This window comes from Calonectris borealis, chromosome 2, assembly GCF_964195595.1.
Source record: "Calonectris borealis chromosome 2, bCalBor7.hap1.2, whole genome shotgun sequence".
NCBI classification, from domain to species: Eukaryota; Metazoa; Chordata; class Aves; order Procellariiformes; family Procellariidae; genus Calonectris; species Calonectris borealis.
This window is the reverse complement of record NC_134313.1, coordinates 152,931,787-152,956,212: the sequence shown is the minus strand read 5'-3', so window position 1 is coordinate 152,956,212 and position 24,426 is coordinate 152,931,787. Positions and strand designations below refer to the sequence as shown.

General features: G+C 39.6%; 1 protein-coding gene across 3 annotated transcripts; it reads right to left on the bottom strand.

The window, feature by feature from the left end:
- Positions 1-971: 971 nt before the first annotated feature.
- Positions 972-24,392, bottom strand: PDSS1 (decaprenyl diphosphate synthase subunit 1). Of its 3 annotated transcripts, XM_075143960.1 has the most exons (11): positions 24,239-24,382; positions 22,432-22,496; positions 21,419-21,542; positions 20,916-21,046; positions 13,925-14,066; positions 13,017-13,128; positions 12,819-12,928; positions 6,061-6,141; positions 5,763-5,876; positions 2,191-2,271; positions 972-1,423 (listed from the first exon to the last, which is right to left on the bottom strand). In XM_075143960.1, the coding sequence occupies exons 1-11, from the start codon at positions 24,365-24,367 to the stop codon at positions 1,283-1,285; spliced, it is 1,230 nt and encodes a 409-aa protein (XP_075000061.1). In that variant the 5' UTR covers positions 24,368-24,382; the 3' UTR covers positions 972-1,282. The 3 variants fall into 3 exon arrangements, with proteins under 3 accessions (XP_075000061.1, XP_075000063.1, XP_075000062.1); XM_075143961.1 differs by lacking the exons at positions 972-1,423; positions 2,191-2,271 and adding an exon at positions 2,859-4,168 and having other exon boundaries at positions 24,239-24,392; XM_075143962.1 differs by lacking the exons at positions 20,916-21,046; positions 21,419-21,542; positions 22,432-22,496; positions 24,239-24,382 and adding an exon at positions 15,640-15,728.
- Positions 24,393-24,426: the final 34 nt, after the last annotated feature.

The following is a 24,426-nucleotide window of genomic DNA, read 5'->3' as shown; positions in this document are numbered from 1 at the left end:
TTATGACTTTTTCCATTCATAAATATATAAGTGAACCAAAGGTCTTGTCCATTGCTTTGTTGGTTGGCTTGGCAAAGAAGATTGGAATGCTAAGTTAGCAAAATCATGGCTGTGTTATCCCAGGCAATGTACTAAAAAGCAAATGTTTGTAATGTGACTTTATCACTGACAGAGGGCAAATAAATTAGATATGAAACCTCAATTACACATTTAAACATACTCTTAAAAGTTCTTTTCTTCCAAAATTAATTTTAGCAAGGATTCTTGATTGAATCTAGTTATCTAGATGCAGTAAGTTGGACGCCATCTGTAACTGACGTTTCTCAGTGGGAACTGTGTATCTGGCTTGGTGATGTGCCCAGCTGAGCACAGACCACAGGCTGTCCTCAAGATATGACAAAGGGGGAACAAACACGACAGGAACTTAGCCATTGTGTTAAGGGATTACAGGCAGAGGTAGTTAGAGATGATGTACAAATTCTGTGGCTAAAATAACCTGAAAAGGAATGTGTGGTAGTACTGCATAATTACTGTAAGAGGAATGTGTCTGGGACTTCAAAGCAGACTTCTAGGAGGGTATTGAATATACTCTATAAATGTGGTGGAAGGTGATGGAGTTGAAGCTTTGACTGGCTGTTGAATCATTCATTTTTAGTGTGAGTTAGAAATACTGAGCCTTTCATTTTCTTAACTGTAGCAATCTCGAATTCTGCATCTTCTTAACTGCTAGCAAGTAGCAACCAATAGCATACCTGTATTTCAGTACGAATCGGAAAACTTCTCATTGATGTATATAACCAATTAAAGTCTACAATATAATCTTTTATAATTAACTGATTTCTGTATATACTTCTGTAGTTTAACAGCCAGGAAAGCATTCAAATCATCTCTCTTCACAGGAGTTTACCAGATAGTAACATGCATGCTCTGTTTATTAGTGTGAACAAGTGAAACTTGGAACAACTTCAGTTCTCATACACTGATTTATATTTATTCTCATTGTGGCCCTTGTGCATCAACATGTAAACATCTTCCCCACCCCCCACAATTAATAGCCCCCACTAAAACAATTGTACAGCACAGTTTGATTTGCTCTGAATTGTATGGCTTCCCACAATAAAACACTTGAAACTTTTGTTTTTAAAAAAAAGTAGAACTTCCAAAAAAAAAAAGTTTTTTAAAAAAATAATTTTTGGTAGCCTGTGTTGGAAGCAAATAACTTTTGAAGTAAATTTAGGCACAGTCTGGTAAGTAGCTGCCAGAACGAGTGGAAGGAGTTCTCTCACTTGTCTCGCATGAGTACCATTTCTGTCAGTTGAATGAGGGCTTCTCTTTCAGGGGATGGCCGTAGCTTACGGATCTCTCTTGTAGCTTCATGGCAGTAGCGCTGGGCGAGGTAGGTTGTCTGCTGCACACCATCACTCTTATGTAAGAAGACAGGTAAAGGTAATGGATAACTGGTCAGCCTCCCTCCTGCCTTTTGCCTCTTCCAGTTACAGGGGGAAGTTTTAAGGTCAGTAAGTACCCTGAACACTTAATTATATTCTGAAGGGGAAAGGAAGAAGATTCATTCTATATTCATTCAATCCTACATCTCTTCCCCACAGTGTCAAAATACTAAAACTCATCCATGCTAAACTTAAGTATACTTACAAAACAACACTGGTATTAATAACATACTATTCAGTAGGATTAGAAACTAATGGTTTAACCCCTCCCCTCCTGCCCTAAATAGAGATGTACAAAAAAACATGCGATCCTGAAAAAATGGGTATTAATTTTGCGCAGACAATTGTTCGGTCTTTTCAGACCAGAGTCAATTAAAACTGATACGGAGCGTGTGCTGCAGTTACAGGACTGACTGGTAATTATGTGCCGCTTACACCAGTTGTCGGATACAGCTACTCAAGGAACCGAGTTCATGCATGAGCTTTTTCCTTTTATTATGTGGATTTTATGCTATTGGAAGGAGAAAAAGAAAAAAACCCAACTCTTCAGTACCTAACATTTCTGCTAAAACACTGTGCCAGTAAGACAGCTGAAGAGTTACTAACTTGGTATTGTACATAGCATGCTACTTAACATGATTTGAAAATGCAGCCCTGCTATTTTATTTCAGAGGCAATGAATTTCAAACTGACTTCAGCAGGGACAGCACTTCAGGAATGAAATATATGGTATCAGTCCTACCTGCAACACATATTTCCGAGCACGTTCAACATCTCCTGGCTTACTGAATCGTCTCATTATCATAGCATTCATTTCTGGAAACTAAGCACAAAGGGAGAAGGTTTTGTACTGCTTATGAGATGTTTTCCGTGTAGCTGCCTGCCATGCTAAGGTCAAAAAGAAACCAAAGTATAGACCTCTTCCCCTGCCACTGTTGTTATTGTAAGCTATAAGTTAATATCTGCAATCTGCATAGGGCTGTAGTATAGCAAAGCCTAAGCATTTAAAACTTAAACTGGCTGGCTCTTTTGGCTGTAGCCAGTTGGTAGCGAAAGTTAGCACCTGCCATTTCATCATGTTGAGCAGATGATCCAGTGTGGTCATTTCTGATGTGGCTACTTCCAGGCGTGTGATCTGGTTCAGGTATTCTTATATCACAAACGATGGTTAGCATTAGCACACCTAGAAGAAGCAGCTCTTCCCCCACATGTACAACAGAGAATCCAGGAGGTTTGTTATGTCTGTATTGCACAGTTCAACCTGTAAATCCCTTCATGATACCTTTGACTTACATCCACTTACGCTTTCCATTGCTTTGGTATTTTATATACACAGGCTCTGCCTGTGTATAGCTCAGGACAGATTTTATTTTTATAAGAGAAAAATGACAACTATAATGTATTGGTTTTCAATCACATAGAATTTTTAGTTAGTACTGCACACTCAATTCCCTACAAATCAGGCAGGTGATTAAAGTCAGTTGTCTGAGAAAGTCACTGTATCACTTTTCTAAACATGCAGGCAGTCCAGAAACAGAAAAACCTGGTGCTTAACAAACAAAGGCAGCTACTCTGAAGAAGAATTATTTTTAAAGGAAAGAGGTGTTTGTTCATCTTGTCTGAAAGGGTTATAGTCGAGCAAAGATTATTTTATTGCCGTACACTTGTACAATGATCTGCTTTCCTTGCACGCCTTTGATGTCCTGAAACTGTAGATCTACAAACTTGTTAGGGAACAAACATGTAGCATCTCTCATTGTTGTGACATTTCCCTGTTACTCACAGGTTGTCTTCTTGGAAGATACATTTAGAAATTTATTGGTGACTCATACTTGCCTTTCTCTAGATCCTAGCTTTTTTCCCATGTAATGACAATTTAATTGCAATGTTCATATAATCCATTTTCATATTATTCATATTTACAATTATATAGGATGCATATGCTTTCACTTTTTAATTTAAGCACTAAAGGATATAAAAATCCACAAACCTGTAATGCAAAGCTGTTATTAGCAGTTCTGCAGATTTAATGGGCAGTATATAAGCATTTGACAGGAATGCTTATAATAAAAATAAACCCTCATTCTTCAGCTGTACTAGTTTAAGAGTGTCTTTAGACTTAGCGTGCACTAGTGTATTTCCTTAAAAAAATAAATGCTGGGTATTTTTTACTGAGTGAACTAACTTTAAATACTGAATAAATAGGTTTCACATCAAGCTAAACATTTTTTGTATAAAGGCCTCTCCTTAATATTCTAATGCACAAAGATGTATTTCAGAGGGAGGGGAGAGGACAAGGAGAAAAGAAGGCTGTCACTGAAGATCCAAAGCACGTTAAGAACTGAAGTGTGTTTGTCAAGAAGACAACATGAGGATTACCAGATATATTGAAGGGTATGCAGGATAGCAGTAATACTAACTTCAAGAGAAAAGACAGCCTGTAACTAACAATTACATATTGGACTATCGTCAAGTCCTGACTCGGGAGTTTTTTATTCTCGGATACAAATAGATGAAACATCTTTTGGTAGCAGCACTGATAATTGTCTGTTGAAGCTCTAAATTTTTTTAGCACTTATATATCATTTAAGTCTGTAGTGCTGTTCTTCCAGTTTCTTGAAAACAGCAGGAGATTTTCAGCAAAGAAGCCTTCTGGTTAATGCGGAAAACTTTGCAAGATGGTCAAGTTATCTTTCAATGCAAAAATGTACGCTTCCCATCTATCAAAGATATAAATGAGGAAAAGCGTTTAAAAGTGACCTACAAAGAACAAGTAAGATTTTAAGATAGAACTAACAGAGTTTCTTTTCTTGTATTTCCATATTATGAACTTATTTATCTTATAAAGCTAATCAAATGATAGATGAAGTTGAAAGTCAGAGACAGCCAACCCAAACAAATGAATAAAAGAATAGTTTTAATTTAAAAAATTGGAATATTCAACACCCACAAGACAATCCGTGTCACTTATTCTCTGCCAAAATCAGAGTATTTGCAACGTCCTTGTTTCTCTCTACAAGTAGCTTTAACACACAAACAAACAAACCATTTCACAATTGCATCCTCTTTCTGTACCCGAGTCTCTCGCTGTTCTTTAGACAACTCCAGTTGCTGATGACTAACAAGATCCTGCTGCTTATTCACAAATTCTGAAATAATGATTCAAGAACAAGTTTGTGAATCCCCCAGATGAGTCTGTGGGGAGGAGCTGAGGACATGGAGGAGGTTGTTCTCAGCATGCATTTGTCTGCATTAAGTGGCTGATACTCTGCTTTCTTGTTTTTTTCTGAGATACATGTCCTTGTAAACGCCCAAAGGATGAGGAAACAAACACATGCGTATGTTCCGCCTCCCCCCATCCCAGGCTCTTTAAGAAAGAAGGGCAAGTAAATGTCATAAAGTTGTATTTTTTTTTAAATTATTTAAAACTTTTCCCATGTCAATTTCTGAGCAATTCCAATGAGAGAACACAGACTAGAGCTCTACTGGAACTAGTTGTGCCAGTTTTTGTATCATGCTGTGAAGTTTGGTAGGAAGGACCGCTTTCTAAGTGAGTCCCAAATCTTTCCTCAGGTGAACCAGAAGCTTGAGCAAAGTGCATTAAACCAGTTTCTTCCCCTTTTATAGATTAGCACCAATTTCAATGTTTCTTTTGGCACTGCTGGCACTTCTGTTTTCCTTGTACTTCTCCAATAATTTTTAAGCCACTAAAAATCTTGACCAATTTTAAGCCTATTGTATCTATGATACTCCTTTTTCTCTTATCCAAACTACTATTACATTTACCTTCAGAAGGGAAAGCTTCCCACGTCTGTAACTGGGTAAGACTCGAGGACAAAGAGATGAAGAGGTCAAATCCAATAAATAGGGGTGCCCACCTAAAAGCTAGGCAGAGATTTAAGTTCTTGGCCCCAGGATGGATACGAAGCCCAGAACTGGGCAAAAAGCCTACATACATAGTCAAGCCTGGGGAGAAAAAGATGTCTCAGGAAAGAACATAAGCAAGAAGGTGCTTAGGAATAACCATGCAAAAACTCTCTGAGTACTGCCCGCTTTGCGAAGGTTAAGCCCTAGAACTGGGGCAGCAGAAGGCTAGTGCTGCTTTTGATACGAGGGCCTAATGTGTAGGAAGGTGTTTCTCAGTCTGAAAGAACATGCGTGTGCACACTAAATCCAGCTGATCTTGAACGCACTGATTTTTCACGCGTGGCCATGCTCGTCACTTACCCTGTAGACTTGTGTTCGAGCTGGGCCTCTGTGTGTGCTGTGAAGAACAGTGTATATTTTTTGTTTGTATATACTCTGTTGACTTACCTGTCGACAAGCAAACAAGACAGGGCCAGTGGCTAATCCAAGCTTGAGATCTGCTGCTGTTGGTTTCCCCAGACGGTTGGAACATGATGTAAAATCCAGCACATCATCTATTAGCTGGAATGAGATAAACACACAGATTAATTTAAAACTTACTTTTTTTTTTAAACGAGAACTAAATACAGAATAATCCTTGTTAAGAGAAGATTTATAGAAAGGATTAAGACAGCCCACTTTGATTTCTAAGGCAGTTTGGAATAGTTTAGGTTTCAGATTCCCTTTAATTCAACAAAAGCACTACCTGAAAAGCTATGCCAACATTCTTTCCATACTGGTATGCAATCTCATGAACTTTGGGGTCAGGGCAGCCTAGAATTGAAACCTGAAAAGAAAAAAAAAACACAAATAAATAGAAAGCTTTAGTTAGCATCCACTTTTAGTGTATGACCATAGGTGTGACATAGCAAGCACAGACAGTAGGGATCTGGGAAAGGAAAAACAGCTGATTCAGTAGCACATCCTTGCTTATCTCTGTTCACGGATACACACAAATAGCCAAGCTTATTAGAAAACAAGGCTGAACAGCAGTGCAGTATTAAAAATATATTCAAGTCTGGAAAGGGATTAGCTTTATTAAATATTTATCAGTCTTAGAAATTATAATGCAAGGATGAAGAGAGAAGAAATGTGGATGGACTGCACGTGCAGGCTAGTAGTCATACACAGTCCAGTGACAGGGGAATTACATTTATTACATATGTAAATCAGTCAGGGGATAACTGGAGGTCAGACAACAGATAAATGGACATTACATGCCTCATAAAAGATCCACAAAACTGGATGTGTTGCACCCAGTATAGGAGGCACAGTTGAGATAAGGAAGATTATTTTTAAGGGTGATGTTAACTATAACTGAATTGCTCAGGAAGATGAGCTGGTTAGCTTGCAGACAAAGGTATCAAGGGATAATGAGTGCCAAAGAAAAGACAGTGAATGAAGAAAGTACACCAGGCTAGACAAAACTATCACTAAGAGATAGTGAGAGAAACAAATAAAACATTTTAACTGAGTACAGATAAAGGAATTGACTACTTGAGAGACAGAAGTTTTGCTGAATAAACTCCACAAAGCTAAAATATAGGACACAAACTAGGATTTGAGAATTAATATCTTGCCTCAAAGTAAGGGCACTTACGCTTTTGCATTTATGTATTGATTATACACTTTGCAAAATGAGGTTGGTTATAGTTCCAGATTTATTTCAGATTTATTTCAGCCTTCAATAAAGCAATTAGAACGGGGGGCAAAAATCCATCCTGGTTTACTGCAGACATTCCAAATCTGTTGTGACTAATGGAAGGAGTGAAGATACACTTTACTTAATGTAAGACTAAAAATACATGCTAGGAAAACCACATGACATAAAAATATATGTGTGTATATATCTCTCTCTATATAAAAATTCCTCTTTAAGACTAGGTAAGGTAGGATCATTAAAAAAAAAAACCAAAACCCAACCCCAAACTAAAAAGTCCAGTAGTAGCTTTGAAGGTGAACATGAAGATGGAAATAAGAAACATTATATCCTAATAAATACAATGCAACTCACACAAGATTAGAGACTATTATTTCATGCATCAGTGCATTTCGTAACTGAGCATCAGAACACTTCCCAGTCATAACCTGCATCCGTGGGTAATAGTTAAAACCCAGAGGAATCTGGATGCCTGGGGCATTAACAGCATCTCACGTTTCCCAATTTTATTTAAAAGAGGAGGATAGTATAGCGGGAAAATAATGCTACTTATGTCTAATCATACAAAATCCTGAAGGCTATTAAAACACAGTGAACTGCAAATATGAGATATTTAAACAGATGTTGCTAGGGACTATCAAACTAGAACATTTTGCCCTTTTATCCTCCTTTTGATGCTTGTCTCTTAAAAAACAGTATTTGCCCCAAAGAGCTAACATCTTCTACTGCTGTACCATGCCTAGCAAACTTTTGGTTGCTTCTGTGATATAAATCAAATAATATCAGCAAGGCAGGGGGACTGTGTCTACCCTGTTTCAATGAAATCTTTACCTACCACCACATTTCATGTGAAGAATTAAAATATGGAATTCAGTAGAGCAGTGACAAAATGCTGGTTAATGGCAAAGGGTCAGAGTGGGCACAAGTTGGTGGATGGGGAGAGAAAGTGCCATGTAAAGGGAGGAGCTTTCTCATTTAATCTGGAAGGTCAGAGCAGAACTGTAGATGGACAGTTTTCTGGGGACGCAGACATTACCTATATAAAGAATCACAGCAGTATATGTACATTTAAAAAACAGAAGCGTGAGTTACAGAATGTAATACAAGCAAAATTCATCAATGCAAAATTAATTCTTGCACCTTTGCAAGAGAAGACCTTCATAGTTCCTATTCAGGTTATGAACATTTTTATTTCTTTTTGTCTTCAGAAAATCCAGGAGACTGATATGCCCCACACCTCAAGTGAGCAACTCTCTGACCATGACCACATCATAAACCTGCAACGTGACTGGGTCTTGTCTAACAGGGAGTTCCTTCAGGAGCCAACTTCTCAAATTGCTCTTGTGAACTATTGCCCCCATCTGGACACTCACTGGGATGCAGGCAGGCAGCGTTGTCGTAGCCAGCCTGTCACTCTGAGAGTGATGAAGTTTAACTGAAGCCATACTGGGATAACAGCATGCATTTAAAAATACAAATCAGGCTAACAATGTCAATATAATGATGTATCTTTACATGATAAAGCTCACCCTTTGAAAACATTCTATAGCTCCCCTGATATGACTGGTTGATTACAAATTGCAAGAATTCAGACTTGTCCTCCACTAAATCCTGATGAAAAATCCTTCCTAATACCAAGTGGAACAAATTCTTCAGAAAGATTCTTTGAATTCAGCAAAGCAAGTCAATCTGCTTGGCATTATTTCAAACACACTTTTTAAAATAAAAAATTGTTTCTATTCTTTTATGTTACATGAGAGACTATAAACCAATCTTGCCTCTTTACTGAATTTCACATCCACAAAATAATTTATCATCAGCTCTGGTTAGATACATCCTGCTCTGTTATTTATCATGTGAGAATACGGCAGCTGGAGTTGAAAGCACTTGCACATCTGTCCCAGTGCCCTGCAGGTCAGAGAGGAAAACCTGCCGCTGGGCAGGTATATGCTTGTATAAACAGGACAAGAGATGTTTGCTCTCACACTCCTAGATTTGTGGACACCATGGAAAGGAAAAGGCCCTAAAATCTTCCCCATTTCCAGCCTTTCTCCTCCACGCCCATCTCCTGAAGCAGTCAGGATCCTGCCTTCTCATTTGTGGCTCATCCACTGCTGTTTTTCCAGGCAGGAGCACTGTTCCTCTTTCCAGTGGAATCACAGAATAGTTTAGGTTGGAAAGGAACTCTGAAAGTTATTTGGTCCAGTCATCTGCTCAAAGCAGAGCTTACTTCACAGTTAGATCAGGTTGCTCAGGGCTGTGTCCAGTTGAGTTCTGAGCATCTCCAAGGATGAAGATCCCACACCCCGTCTGGGCAACCTGTTCCAGTGTTTGGCCAATCTCATGGAGAAATTTTTCCTAACAGCTAATTGAATTTTTCCATGGTACAATTTGTCCTTTCACTGCGCATCTCTCCATCCTCTCTACACCCTCCCATTACACAGCTGGAGACAGCAAGAGGATTCCCCCTTAGCCTTCTCTACTCCAGACTAAAACCAACTCTTGGTATATCATTTGCTCCAGCCCCCAGCCATCATGGTGGCCCTTCACTGAGCTCATTCCACAATGTCAATGTCTGTCTTGTATGAGGGAGCCCAGCCTTGAGGTCTCACCTGTGCTGAATAGAGGAAAACCTTGATGTGCTGGCTATGCTGGTAGCGATGCAGCCCAGTGCGTGCTTATCCTTCACTGCTGCAGGGCATGCCGCTGCCTTTTCCTCCAGGCTCTTCATATCCTTTTTGGTAACTACTCTTGGGAAGGAGGTTATGAAAGCCTACCTGGGAGAGGGAGATATCTACCCAGCAGGAGCTCCCACACACAGCAGACAACTATCTTGTCCTGAGTCTGCATTTTCATGCATTTGACCTTTTCTCAAGTAATTAATATTTTAACATGTTAACCAAGTACTTGTTTATGAAGAATTGTACTTTTACAGAAGCGAAGATTATCTGCCTGAATATCTGTGATATATTTATGCTAATTTTTTTCATAGCAAACATTATGAAGAAGAAACACCCCCAAAGGAGTTACTGTATTTGAAATAATAAATAAGGAAATTTACTAGCTGACCATAATATCTGATGCTACTGATGCTATTACCCTACATCTGTCATTGGACTTTATTGTAGTCTGCATGTCTAGCTGGACTGGGGAGATCAATTTTGCTGGTGGTGGTCAGAGGTGTTATTTTCCTAGACACCAGTTCCACACCCTGGTAGGTTCTTCTGATGGAGCCCTGTGCACACACCAAACTATGAACTAGTTAAAGCAGGAGCTCACAGAGCTGCAGACTATTCCTTTTCTTCAGTCCCTAAGGCAGACCTTCCATACACAGCCTTGCCTTACTTGTGGAGGCTGCATGCTTTCTCCTAACAGAGAAACCAAGAATCTCTAGTGCAACTTTACACTTATCTCAAAGCAAACATGATTTAATCCCTCTTCTGAAGGTATGCTACGCAAAATACAAACAGCTTTATGAGGGTTAGGAATTCACATTACAGCAGGATAAGAAAAGACAGAAAGAGAACCTGCTCAAGCTTATTTTGCCATCTCCAGCTTGCTCGATGACTAATAGAAATTCCACTTCAGCTTTATTGTTTCTGAATTCTTGAACCAATGTCACCTCTCATGTTTCTCGGAAAAATGCCTTTCAGTAACTAAGGCTTCAGTGACCCTCTGGGCCATCTGCCACCATTTCCTTTTGCAATGTATTACTTTGACTGCAACTTTGGTAACATTCCCCCACGCAGAACTATTGTAGAAATAAACTGGAGTCTGAGATGGCTCTAACATCTTGAACAGACTGTTCTGTCCATAAAAAGACTATTTTGCTAACTTAAAGGACTTTTGATTTAAATGCAGTAATGCTTTGGTGTTGCAGAAGGTATGTAATACAGTGACTTGACCAGCACTGACAGACTATCTATTATCTCATTTAGACATTTTTCCAGGAATACTCTACTCTTCCATCTCTAAGGCATGACACTGTAGAATTCTAAGATGCCACCTGAACTTGTTTGACATCTTCTATCCAGTTAATACTTTTATCTTATTTATGCACAGAAACAAACCACTGTTTTTTCCTATCATTGACAGGAAATGAACTGCTTCTAATGACACTAGCCTGGTTGTAACTGATGTTCTGAAAACCAATAATCTCTCTCCTTAGCTTTATCTCTGAAAACAAGATGTGAATACTCTTGATTCCCCAACTCAATTTCCTTCCAAGCTAGAAATGATGATCCTGCTTACCATTTTTGTTACAGAAAACAGAACTCCCTTCCGATTCCATGCTTTTCCTTAGTAGTCAAAACGATCTAAACAAAAAAACCCCCACTCCCCAAAAAACCAACCTCAAACAAAAAAAAAAAATCCCCTTTCCACTGCTATCAGCAGAGTTCTCCTAATCCATGCAGAAAGAAACTGAGGGAGACATATATACAAGTCATTGCTACTATGTGCAATAAGTACGGTTTTGCCATAAAGACAGACCTCTCTTGTTTTTCCTTTATAACACAAATTTTACTGCATATCAAATTCCAGCAATTCGGCAGTGGAACAACTCAGAACAACTACCAGAAGAAAAGCAGCCAAACACCCCTTCACTAGCATCACAGCCACATTCTGGAGGGAAGTGCTTAAACCCTTAACTCTAGTGAGTTATGAAAAGGAAAAAACTCAAAATAGCAGATTTGTAAGGAGAATCCACCCAGTGGGAAGGTGATTTCTTCTTCTATTTGTGAAGGTTCTTTCAGGAAGACTGTCAAAGTGAATATAAAAACTTGTATGTTTTTATTGGGGTAGCAGAATAATGTGATGCTCCTTATTAGTCCGATTGCCCACTAATATAAATGAAGACTTGCAAAGGGAAATTCTTGCCAGGGTCATATTACCATTAATATGAGCAATTCAGAAGACTTAATTTCTTTCCTCCAACTAGAATGAAAGGTATTTTCCCTCCCCACAAAATCTGTGTCTCTCATTATATGATCCTTTTGATTTAAGCAATTTTCAACTGCTGTCTATTGCACAAATGTCCCAGTTCTTTGAGAACAAAGGAGGATGACTAACACTAACACAGATTAGTCTAATTCTCTTAGAACTCCCTCTTACTATAGCATACACCAGCTAGACCGCCTGTAATAAAAAAAGAAAATTATAACTCTCTTTTGGGTTGAGATTATTGCCCACCGTCTCCATTTTTCTGCACTAAAACTGAACGTTTTTTGAATAAGAACATCATCTTGAATCAGATCTTTTTGTAATGAAGTAACAGAACTGAATGACAGATAGGGTTGGATATAGCAATTGATAATTAAAAACCGCAAACAATTCAAGAAGTACGTGCTTCTGTTCTTTTACAATGTAATGTAGAGTATACACAATTAGTTGTTTCTTCACACTGTTACCATTTAAGATCCCACTTGGCACCAATGAGTGGGACCAGATGTCAAAGAAGACTTAAAATCAAATTATAGGCTCAAGAATTATCAACTGAGATTAAAAACACTGTCTTAAAGTTGCAGAATTTCATAAATTAAAGGCTGCCACTGTGAACCTTATTTTGATTCAAGTGAGGATAACAGTAAATGTGTGTATGAATATAAAACAGGAAAGAAAGAGTGAAAACCAATATTGGAGGCTACACAGCTGAACTGTGATAAAATGCACAATCACAAACCCATTCACATTCTGGCAGAGTACCATTTAAAGTGTTTGCTTTGGAGAAAACAGCAATAACTAGGAGTTTAGCTGTGAAGCTTACGGTATGGTATGTTAACTTTAGAAGAGACAGACGTACATACTGCTTTACAACTGTTTGCTATAAGACTCGCAGTCTTCTTAAAAGTCTTCTCGAGGTAGTGAGCAAATCTCTCATTCTCATCTTCCTTGGAACCCAGCTGGAGGAATTCACCTAAAAAGTTGCACAGACGGGAGTTTTTATTTGTGGGTTTACTGCTTAGGCAAGCAAATCTGAAGATAAAAATAGAAAAAGACCTTACCACGCACCAGATCTTCAATCACCTGAGTTAGAACAGAGATGATAGTAGTGTTTCCAATTCGTGCTAATGCTACGGAAGCAGCTGAGAGGATGAAGTCACCAGCTAGAACAGCCTAAGAATAAAAAAAAAATTGATCTTTTAAGTCTTTTCCTGTAAGTGTTAGTACAGACAACACAATTTCCTTTATTTGGCAGGTCTACTCACATCACATCATCTTCCTACATAAAGCACACATATCTCATTGTAACAGAGAGAAAACAGAAGATAACCAAATATTAAAATTGGAACCATTTTTGAATCCCTTCCTTATAGTGCTGTTTGTATTTTTCTATATAAGCACTGTCCTCCCTGTATGCAATATCTGAAGACGTGTTTGCCTGTGAAGTTTTTTTGAGCATTACTTCTCTATTTGACCATTCTGTTGTGACTGTTATGCTATGTCAGCTCTGAATTGCCATGACAAGTTCTGATGTGTCAGCAGTGTACTTTTTCCTTGCATTTTCTGATTAAGACCTTCCTTTTAATGCTCTATGAAGAAACAGTTTTCTCAAAAAATCAAAAAAAATTTTCATGCTGACTGAAAACCTTTTTGCATTTACTACTGAATCAGGGTAACCTACAGTGTTCTGTATGAGGTACAAGTTCAAAGTATTCCAACAGCACTGCAAAGAATGGCATAGGAATGTAAAATCAGTAAGAATCACACTACAATCATACGTTATCTAATGCTTCCAGCAGTTCAGAAAAGGAACACACATTTGTCTTACCCACAATCTGTACACACCTGTTCATACTTTTTTCTGGCATATCCCAAGACTGTGCCTAGGGATAGTAATGTGACAAAAACCCTAGGTATTTGTGCTCTGCTGAAACTCAAAGGCAAGTCTTGCACATAATAGCAAACTCACCTTCCTCTCTCCCCAGATTTGATTGACTGTCATTTTTCCTCTGCGAGAATTTGCATCATCAATAACATCATCGTGAACTAGGCTAGCTGTGTGGATCATCTCAGCAATTATGGCCACAGAGCGCTGGCTTGCTTGCACCTCCCTAAAATGAAAAACAAGAACTGTCAAATAATTAAATCAATTATATGTGCTGCGATACACTAAAAGAAATCTCTACTAAAACCAAACAAAAAATGTTTCTGTGAAAACAGCTGTTTTCCATGGTCTGAACCCCATCTTTCAAACCTGGAATTCAGAAGACAAGAGAAAGTAAGATCACATTAGTACAGTAAGTATAACGGCACATTTCCATCCTTATTAGTCCTGTTTCTGCCTTGCTACATTAACAGTACTGCAAAACTCCTGAGTTATTGTCTCTAATTCCTCTAAATCCAGACTGCAAAAAATAGCACAGTATGTTTGGTTCCAAGGAGATGGAAATCTGGAAAACAGCAGAGAAAAGAATGCCAGGTAGCTTTGTAGAAGAATTTTAAGTTTTCCTTATCTCTGTGTTGCTCCACCTATAAGACACAGCATCACAAACTCTCCAAAGCTGGCTAACTCTACTAACCAGCAAGCTGGAGAGATCAGCAGGCATAGGAACCTGTATTCTACATCTGAAAGACATAACTCATGGATCTTACCGTTTATCTGATCTGATTACCTTAAGACCTCAGAGATTCTTCAAAAGCCTGAGGAATTAACTGTAGTTATACTGCAACCACTTTAGGACTGTAAACACTACCTAACTAACACTTACTGAAATTCAGCCTTTGGGAAGATCTAACACTGATGATTCAACTCTCAGTAGTTCACATCTACTTTATTTTTTAAACTAGGTGAAAAGGAGGTAATGGAAGAACATAGAAACAATTATCTAGGGATCAAGGTTGGCAAAATGAACATAAAAGAGCCAGCCTAGCTCACACAAAGGACCATCTACCCTAGTATCCAACTACCACTGCCTTGTTCTAGTATTATCTTTTTCTCTTTTTCTACCTGTTTTCATCCTGTTGCATGCAGGATCCCAGAAACGGCTATCCCAGTCAGACTTGCCTTATAGCTGTAACAAGCCCATGTGGACAAAAAAACCCCACAAACACAAAAAAAGAAAAAAACCCAACAAACCAGTAACAAAACAAAACAAAACAAAAGCCAAAACAAAACAACAACCAAAAAAAAAACCACAAAAAAAAGAAAAAATACTTCTGATTCTGATATATAGATACCTTACTTCTGCTATACAGATAACAGAGCAAATCACACTATTTTCCAGCAGAACAGAAAAAGAACTGAGAGAAACAGAAGATAATAATTTCAGCTCAGCTGAAGGGAATTTAAAATCTTCTTGCATTGCCTATGTCTATTAAAATCTAGTGATTCATCACAAAATGACAGAACATCTTGCAGTCTGCTGACATAACGTTGTGTTCAGACACCTACCTCTATGCAGAACTCTGCATTGCTGTCAGTGGGAGTTCTACATCCTGAACAATAGCAGGATGTGTGGCTCATAGCTGTGAAAATGTGGCTTTTAAACAACAGAAAATAAGAGCTGGAAACCTTCACAGTTGTTTGAAGGTAAGTTTTACTGTGGACTAGTAATTTAGTCAAATGCTAGTTCAGTGTAAGTAGTTTTCCAAAATAAATTATTGTTACTAAGTAGGAGAACTTACCTTCAAAAAACTGTAAAGGTCTCCAGTCTCTTTCATGCACTGGTCTCCTTTTGGGGAATCCCTTTTTCATTAATTATGTCAGCAGACTGGACTTCCTGCTGGGAAGTAGCAGTAAATGGCAACACTCACCGACATGCCAAAATCTTTCAGTAGTATGAAGACAGCACAAGGACAGACATTTCAAAAGCAGGTTTTCAAAAAGTTCTGCATTATAATGTATTTCGTCTCTGACAATGACTAAAAATGGCACAGGAATGCTCATGGTTCATGTGACTGGTTCTCAGAATGTTATATCAAATGTGATAATTTAACCTGAAGGGTTTTTTTTTAAACTACTATTTCTGCAAGGTCCCAAGCAAGGTTCTTCCCATCGCTGGCAAAAAATTTTGCAATAGCTTCCTACAAACGTCTTGTGAGAGTAATTCTGAATCAGAGCATGCCTATTTTAGGGAAAACACAAGAAACAGGATCCTTCTCATTCCCTGCCATTTTTCATTCTGCTTCGCCTGCAAAACAAAAGCAAAAAGTAGCAGTAACTCAAGTCAATAGATAACTGGGTCCCCACAAGTCCAGTAAGTGGAAAGATGCCATTTTTAGGTCATTCTCAAAGTAAAGGCATGCCAAGATGATACGTATTTACAAAAAATTATTACACAACTGTAAGTTTGTCTTTTTGCACATGTATTATATTAATTTTTAAGTCCTTGATCACGTTCTATTTTTTAGTAGGACTCCCTGCTTGATTCTGTGATAAGCTGTTATAGACCTACAGTACCTTGAGGTCTTTTCCATTACAGAACTTGTTTCATGTACACTGCACAAGGCCACAGCTGATTTTACAGGTTAAAAAAAAAAACAAACACACCTCTCCCTCCAAATATCCCTCTTCAAAAAAAAAAAAAAAGGGGTGGAGGAACTCAAAACAATACAAAACAGTATTTACAGTCTGCATCAAAGAGCTTTGCAATGTGTTTGCCAGTAAGTAAATATTGCCAGTTTAAAGACAGGAAACGTGCAAAGGAACTTGCAGAATTTCTCTGCTATGACCACACTCCTCAAAGTAGGTTTTTGCTGTTAAGTCCCTGTGGCTGAAAGAAACGAACATTTGAGAAACACAGTCTGTGACACGGAAGGGCACTGCAAACTAGGGGAAACATAGAAAACAAATGTGTTAATATGGGAGCAAATTACAGAACAGCTGAAAAACAGCATACAGTACAGGCATCTGACAACCACGGTTTGGAGGACTGAAAGAAAAGAGGACTAAGGTTGCTGGCAGGTCCTCATATATTTAGGAAATATTACTCTATTGAGTTTAGCCAGGTCATTATATTTAAGTATTTCTCGCACTATTCTGATGGATTTATTTCCCTTTTTCCCCCTAAATCTTTTGTGCTCACTGTTTTCTCTATTGAGATGTCTCTGTACTTCTTTGTCCTTCTCTTAGTTGTCTCTCTCATTTTGGTTGCAGAAATAGAAATAAAAACTCCTGTTTGCAAACACCTCTGGAGAATACACCCTAAACAGAAACATTAGGTCCAGTCAGGCTAAGTGATAATTCTGTGAAATTCTGCACACAGGTATGTGAAGAAATGCCAGAAGATGTGTGAAATTGAGGGTTTTCATGACCTCAGCTTAAAACCTTTACAACAATTCTCACTCTCACACAAAGCTAGGTTGCTATCACTAAGCAAAAAGCCATTGCCCAAGGGACCAAGGGTTCGACTTCTGACACTTGGATCTTCAAGGGAAAAAAACCAACATACCAGCACAGAACAATTTGAATGCTTCCACTTACCTTTTTGATAATAGTTCAGATTCTTTATACAACTGTCATTCTCCTTATTATGACTACAATAAAGTGACCTCACTCTAGAAAGACAGTTAACCTGCTGAGGGTATTCTAAATACCTTCCTCAAATTTAAACATAAACAATGATGTCACCTAACCTGTAAGCAGAGCTACCTGGGTGTTCCCCTCCATTCACTTGAGAAGTCTCAGCTATTCTGGTGGGACTCTGTGAAGACAAAGAGGTCTCTATAGACTGCCTCATAAGATCAGGACCTATAACCTTACAATGTTGTGTCCCATTAACAGCCAAACAAGGAAGATTATTACCTTTTCTACTAGTATTGCACAAAAGAAAAAGGAAAACAAAACAAATGAAAGAACAGGCAAAAGCATGTTATATTACAGTTGAGAATGGCAGCAAGATGAAGCAGAAACTCAACATCTGTAACACAAACCCCAGAAGCAGAATAAAAAAAAATGCTGGGGTGAAAAAGCACAGGATATTGGCTCACCCCACAAGCCTACAGATGTTGTGGCCCCTATCTTTCACATGTGGGAACCAAAGCTTCAACAAAGAAAAACAAATCTGGGAGAAGAATCAGTATTAACTGAGGAAAAGAATGATAAAATGCTTTAAAGAAAATGACAAGTTGAAAGAGGAAAAACATCTTAAAAAAAATGTCAGGAGAAGCAGAATGGAAAGCAAGTATTTTTTCTCCCTCAGATCTACAGTAGAGTAGCAGAGTTACAAATATGCAGTGTTTCCTTCTCCACATATACAATTTCCTCACAAACAGTAAAAAGTTGGAAAAACAATTTGTCCTCTGGAAGCAATGCTGCTTTAAGGAGCAACAATAATGAAACCCGTATCAACGTGAACTGGAAGCATATGTATATACAAAGCAGGTGTAACACAGCCTGCTTCAAGAAACTTAAAAGCAAAAGAGAAGAAAATGTCCATAAAACTTCACCAACTCACAGTAAGTGGTTATCCACAATATGAAAGTATATTCTTTTCGCATGGCCTGTCCAACCCTCAAAAGACATTGGTCATCATGCATGAACCAAAAAGCAGTACACTGAAGACTAGTATAAATATATGTGACTTTTAATTACAATCATAGGCTTAGAGAAAAGTGGCATGAGGCAAAGAAGAGGAAGGTAAATACCCTGGGATTTCGTTCTCTTCCTTTGCTGAAACATTTCTGTTCTCCCTACTCAGAAACTAATTCTAAAAGCAACATGACAGAGATAGTGACTCAGTCTGTCCTTATACAAGGAACATTCAGATTAATGAGGAGGCTTTTAAACATCAAACATAGTTTGGAGGTGCTGACAAAAACTGCAACAGATATACAAAAGCTGCCAAATGACACGGGCATCTATAAATCAGAGCACTTATGCTGAGGGTTGGCTAATGCGAAGCAAATACTTGCCTCAGGCATATGTGGCACTTGAACTCTGAGATCACGCTTTCTCACTGGCATAGGGCAAGTCTCAAAACTGGTCCTGATGGCTTCAAGACAGCGTAACACATGGACAAGAATATGTCCATGAGCATATACATATGTCAAAAGACAGCAAATATGCTTTGAGCATATAAAGGCAAATTCAGTTCTTTCTACAGATACTTCTTGTTTTTGATTCACTGCTCACGTCCTACACTGTATGACATCAATTCCAGCCTTCTCGGTATTGCATGTACACTACATAATTGCATTCACAAGCTTCTCATGCTACACACCAGAATGAGATAAAACTATTTTTCCCGTTATTCTGACTAGAAGGATGCTGCAAAAACTCACTGCCCCAGTTGTTAAAAGTCTCCTCCTAAGTTTCCACCCTCTTAGCAACATTGTCCTTTGTCTTAAATAGCTCTTTCACCCCTGTTCCTGATAAATTTGTAGACCACAAATCCTTCATTCTCCTTGATTATCTTTGCAGTCCATCCCTGAAGCTAGCTGAACTTCTCTTTTTTTGAATACAAGGATCAGACATGCTGATGATTTCACAAAGCGCTATACAAGGGTATCAGCTGAACTGGATATGCTGTGTTTTTTCATAGAGAAGGTGGCTGCAAATTGGGGTTACGCCCTAACGGGACACTCATGAGCCTCCAAGCTCAAGCAGAAATTTTTGTTTTATTGTGCTTCCTTTCATTCCACCATGGATGGCCAGTCATCAAGAATGATTTTGTCATGAAAAAGTGCCATCATTGCGCTCCTGTTTTTCATGTCAAGATCACTCATGAAAATATTAAGCCAATCAGTGCTGCGACAAAGGACATCCTTGAGGAGTTTCACCACCGATATTGTTCCTTAGACAATGACAAGGAGCAGCGCTGAATGGAGAACAGAATCAGGCTGGAGTGAAGTTCATTAATCCTGGACAATGTTTTCCTAAAACAAAAGGAATTGGCACACACAGGACAGGACACTGCCAACTAGGTTTTGCTTTCTCCTTCGAAATTATATTCACATAGGAAGGGGTATACCAGGAGAGGTGCCATATCAAACAGCAAAATCTATGCCATGCCCTGAGGTAGAAATCAAGTCCAACAAAGCATTAACCTACAGCTAAGGAAAAAATGATGCAAGAGCTGAGAGAAATCCCTTAAGACTGATAAATTAGTCTAAAAACACTTATGGCAAGGGACCAAAATTTCATACTTGAAATTCTATACGAGGGAAGACTGGAAGTGTAGCTGGAAGGCAGAGAACACTCCAGCCAACATCTTTCCTCAAAATGCAAATGTAACAACTGATAGGAACGTGTGGAGAGAAGCGTTTGTAATCAGCCAGAGCAAGGAGTGATAGAGAGTACAGGGCGAGCGTGATGTTCTGCTCAGTTAAAACTGCTTTCAAAAGACAAGTAACTTGAAGAACGTGAGGATTACACCAGCTCTAAGCTTACAATCTTACATTAAAGTGTAGAAAATTGCTCCTAGAGGGGGAAAAAAAAAATATCTGACTGTTTTGAATGTCTCACAGCTTTGAATATAATCGTACAATCTGTTTAATGGCTTTCCTGCGTAATTACAAAAAAAGCTATGAAAGTCTCTTCTTGCAGCAAAGTTCTTACCTGTGACAAGAGTTTAATAGCTACAGGAGTGGCTGCAAGTGAAAAATACTTTTAATTAAGTTCACATAGTTTCAAGGAGTATGCTTTTTACGTAAAAAAAGCATTTACGTAAGAACCTAAAATTGACTAAAAGCCTTAGAAGTATCAGAATTTGGCAACATTATTTATCCATCACCAGTTACAACTGCAGTATAGTCCACAATTTTACACATGGAAGCCTGTAATAAACCCAGTAGTTCCTTTTGCACTGCTAACTACAAAAATACAGCTTCACAATGGAACTTAAATTCAGCTTTTACTGAGGAGCTTTTTATTTTCATAACGTTACATATTTTTCAGGAACACAAGAATGATAAATTTCAAGTATGATATATGTCCATACAGCTAAAAGTGACAGACTCACCTGGAATTATTATGGTGAATGTTGCAAGCCCTCGCCATTAGCACCACAATCATTGGTCGAAAGGCCTTTCCTTTGCCATCAAAGTAATAATCACACATTTCCTTAAGTTCTGCTGTAGATACAAGTAATTCCTATAAAAAGGAAAAGAACATATCAGCATAAAAGTCACAAAGCCAATCTTTTTAATGTAAGCAAAACAGTATGCATGTATAAGGTTATTGCCTGTATTCATTCCACCCAATGTAAGCTGAAGTTGTTTTTAAAATTACTATGAGTAATCTGAAACATAAATGATGTATTCCAGCAGTGTAAATCAGGAGGAAAAAAAACACATTCTGGTTCTATAAGATATGTAGAAATGCTCTCTGTGCCTTCAGTTTAAGTTTCAGACAGCTGTTCATAAACATAAAGAATATTCTTTCAATAACTATCCTCCAAAGTGATGGTTGCTATTAAAATCAGAATCATCACAACATCCCAGAATAGTTACCAAAATCCCTTACCTTTTTAATATCTTCATAGAGATTCTTCAAGTCTTTTCTACCAAGTTGAAAAGGGTCTTGGTATTTTTCATCACTAACTGTCTTACTGCAGCTGCACAAGTGGGATGTACTTGTATGATGAAACCTGGTGACAGTGTTTTTCAAGAGAGTAACATTGTTAAAAGCAAACTTTCCCTGATTCCCCAAACTGAAACATTTCAAAGCATTTCCTCCTTTCCCCCCCTCACATAAAATTTAACCAAATGGCTAAAATATAAACAGAAGGCATCAAAACACTCTTTTCAGCCAGCTAATGAGGTGCAAGGACAGCACAGCTACATATTAATGATCGTAGGCTTTTAGGAGCTGGCAAAGTGCAGCATTTGGCAAACAATAACACCCCCTCCCCCCGGCCTTAACAGATTACAGAAGTCTTCTGAGACACATAAAACTACATTGCTCTCAATGTATTCCTTTTGAATACACTATTGATAGTATAGCATACATTTGGAGATGAAGCCTCATCTTCCAGTAACACAATTATTCTGTCACTTTCTTCCCTCTCCTGTGTACTCCTGGAAAAATATTCCTGACTTGGATTTGAAAATTCTCCTTTACACAGCCAGCTACATTATAAATTAAATCAATACTTCCAGGTAGCATGATGATGCTATGAAAGTTCATCAGTAAACGGTGAAAGCTCCACTTGGATGCATTAAGATGCATTAGGCTTAGGCCCGATTTTTTTTACGTTCCCTGGAGTTGAAGTTCATGCCTCTTATTATGTCTCCTTTTTCACAGTGAACCATATGGGTTTTCTTGGGGCATTCTTGCTTTGCCTGTTGCTCTCCAGGGTGGAGGACTTAAATTCAGACTCAGCACCATAGCAGCAGCCTACACAGAATTATCTAACTATGTACTAGAGTAAATAACCTTCCTTATTTTCAAAGTTTACAGCTCACAGGTGTAACTACCCAGTTCACCCAATAACTATGTTTTTACCCATTACACAACAATATGAATCTCCAACTTACCACCAAAATATATTACATATTTTTGGAAATGACAGAGTTGAACTTCTTTGGATAAAGTGACATACCTGCACAAAGAAAAATCAGGGTTAATTTAATAGAACTTTAAACTGACAGAAAACATTTGATTACAAAAAAACAAATGTCTGTTCATCAGCACTGCTCTATTTCTCCATTTTAACAACCCAGCAGCAAAGGGAGTCTCATAATTTCCTTCCGTATCACATGAGACATAACTGCCCACACACCCATTAGCTTCTGACTTAAATTGACTCTTCCGCTCAGAAGTGTTGGACTTTCTCCCATCGCAGGACCAGCCCAGAAGGTATATCAGTTAACTTCCCAGAATTGCTCTAATGAAACCTTGCTTTTGCACTTGTGGAAGATGCAATTTTCAAACGTTCCCTGTCTTGCAGATAAATCTGGACTGCACCAGTCAAGGCACAGAGAAAAGGACAAAAGCCATTTCCGTACACTAACAGAAGAAGAACATGGCCTTGTTTTCCCCTGAAGCAATTTTAATTCAGCTTGCTTCTTATGATAATTTACACCTGCACATCCTCCCTGGTAGATGTCAAGAACCTAACCTCCAAACCCAGCAATCTCTCCAATGATCTCTCCCCGCAGGGGAGGGAGGAAGGCGCCGTCCCAGGTACACGATTCCAGCAGAGATAGATTGAGAAAGGAAACGCACCTTTTGCTCCGCTCCTGGCATCACTGCCAAGAACTACCCAGCCCTGCCCTGGAGTGCACGCTGACTCAGGCAGGCTGACCCAGCCTGAAATCACTGCAATCCACACGTTCACCAAACTGTCTCTCCAAAAGCCTGCACAGAAATGCTCAAGGAGACCAAGATCTGGAGAAGAGTTCCCCCAACTTGCTCCTCATGCCTCAGTATCTCCTTGTAAGCGACTTGAAGTCTCTCTCTCCTTGGACGCAGGGAGAGAAACAAGAGCACCGCACAGGCTCCAGGGCACCCTTCCATCCTCCTTGTGTACAGCATGAAAAAAGGCCAGGCAAGGAGACAAGGGAAGGAAAGGAAGGACAGGAAGAAGAGGAAGGAGAGGAACCCTAACTTATCATAGATTTGTGACTCACTGCTGTCTGACTTCAGTGCCCAGCCCTATGGCCAAGACCTTCATAAGTTTGCTCTCTCATACCTCTCACCGTTTTCTATTGTTAAAAAATAGCTGATCTCTTCCTATTCTTCCTTCGGTAAGGGCACAAACAGCCTCTCTCCTTTACACTGCTGCTTAACACTGTAAGACTGGGTCATGCAGGATGCTGGACACATCACAGTCAGAACACTTTACTGCAGGTCAGAACAGTAGCTTAGCCTTGTGAGGAAGGTGTAAACGAATGCAGTGAGAGAACTGCCCCCTATTACAACTCATAATGCTACCTTGCACACAAACACGTTGAAAACCTCGCACTAATGAGAATCGCTTTCCCTGCTCCCACCTAGAGAAGAGTCCGAGAGGTTCTTCCCCATAATAGTAACCAATCCTGCCCTGAAAACCCTTAAGTCAATATTTAACCTTGCATTGCTCCTGCTCCCTGCAAGCCCCCCCCGCCCCGGGCAGGGAGCTGTCCGCCCGCCCGCCCGCCGCCGGCCCTCGCACACCGGAACCGCCTTCGGGCCTTCGCGCTTCCCGGGCGGGAGGGGAGACGTGGGCTGAGAAAGGCCGAAGGAGCGGCGGCCGCTGCGCGGGGCAGCTGTGACCGCCCGACCCCTACGCCCCGCTCGGGCCCCCCGCCGCCCCATTCATTCCCGGTGACCTCCAGGCGCCCGCCGCCGCGCCGCACTCACCGCCGCGCTCGGGGCCGCCGGCGGCGGGGTGCGGGAGCCGGGCCCCGGCGGGCGGAGGCGCGGCAGGGAGCCGAGCGGCGGCGCCCGGCGGGAGGAGGCGCCGCACCGCCACCACCAGCGCAAGGCCATGGTGTCCCCCAGCCCCGCCGCGCCGGCACCGCCTTCCGGCACCGCCGCGACCCGGACGC

Excerpts from the sequence above, each read along its gene's own strand:
- PDSS1 (XM_075143960.1), bottom strand. The coding sequence starts at position 24,367 with ATGGCCTTGCGCTGGTGGTGGCGGTGCGGCGCCTCCTCCCGCCGGGCG. Across the intron at positions 12,929-13,016 it reads GATTGAAGATCTGGTGCGTG|GTGAATTCCTCCAGCTGGGT; the intron begins GTAAGGTCTTTT and ends GCAACTTTTTAG. Across the intron at positions 6,142-12,818 it reads TAGCAAACAGTTGTAAAGCA|GTTTCAATTCTAGGCTGCCC; the intron begins GTATGTACGTCT and ends TTTTCTTTTCAG.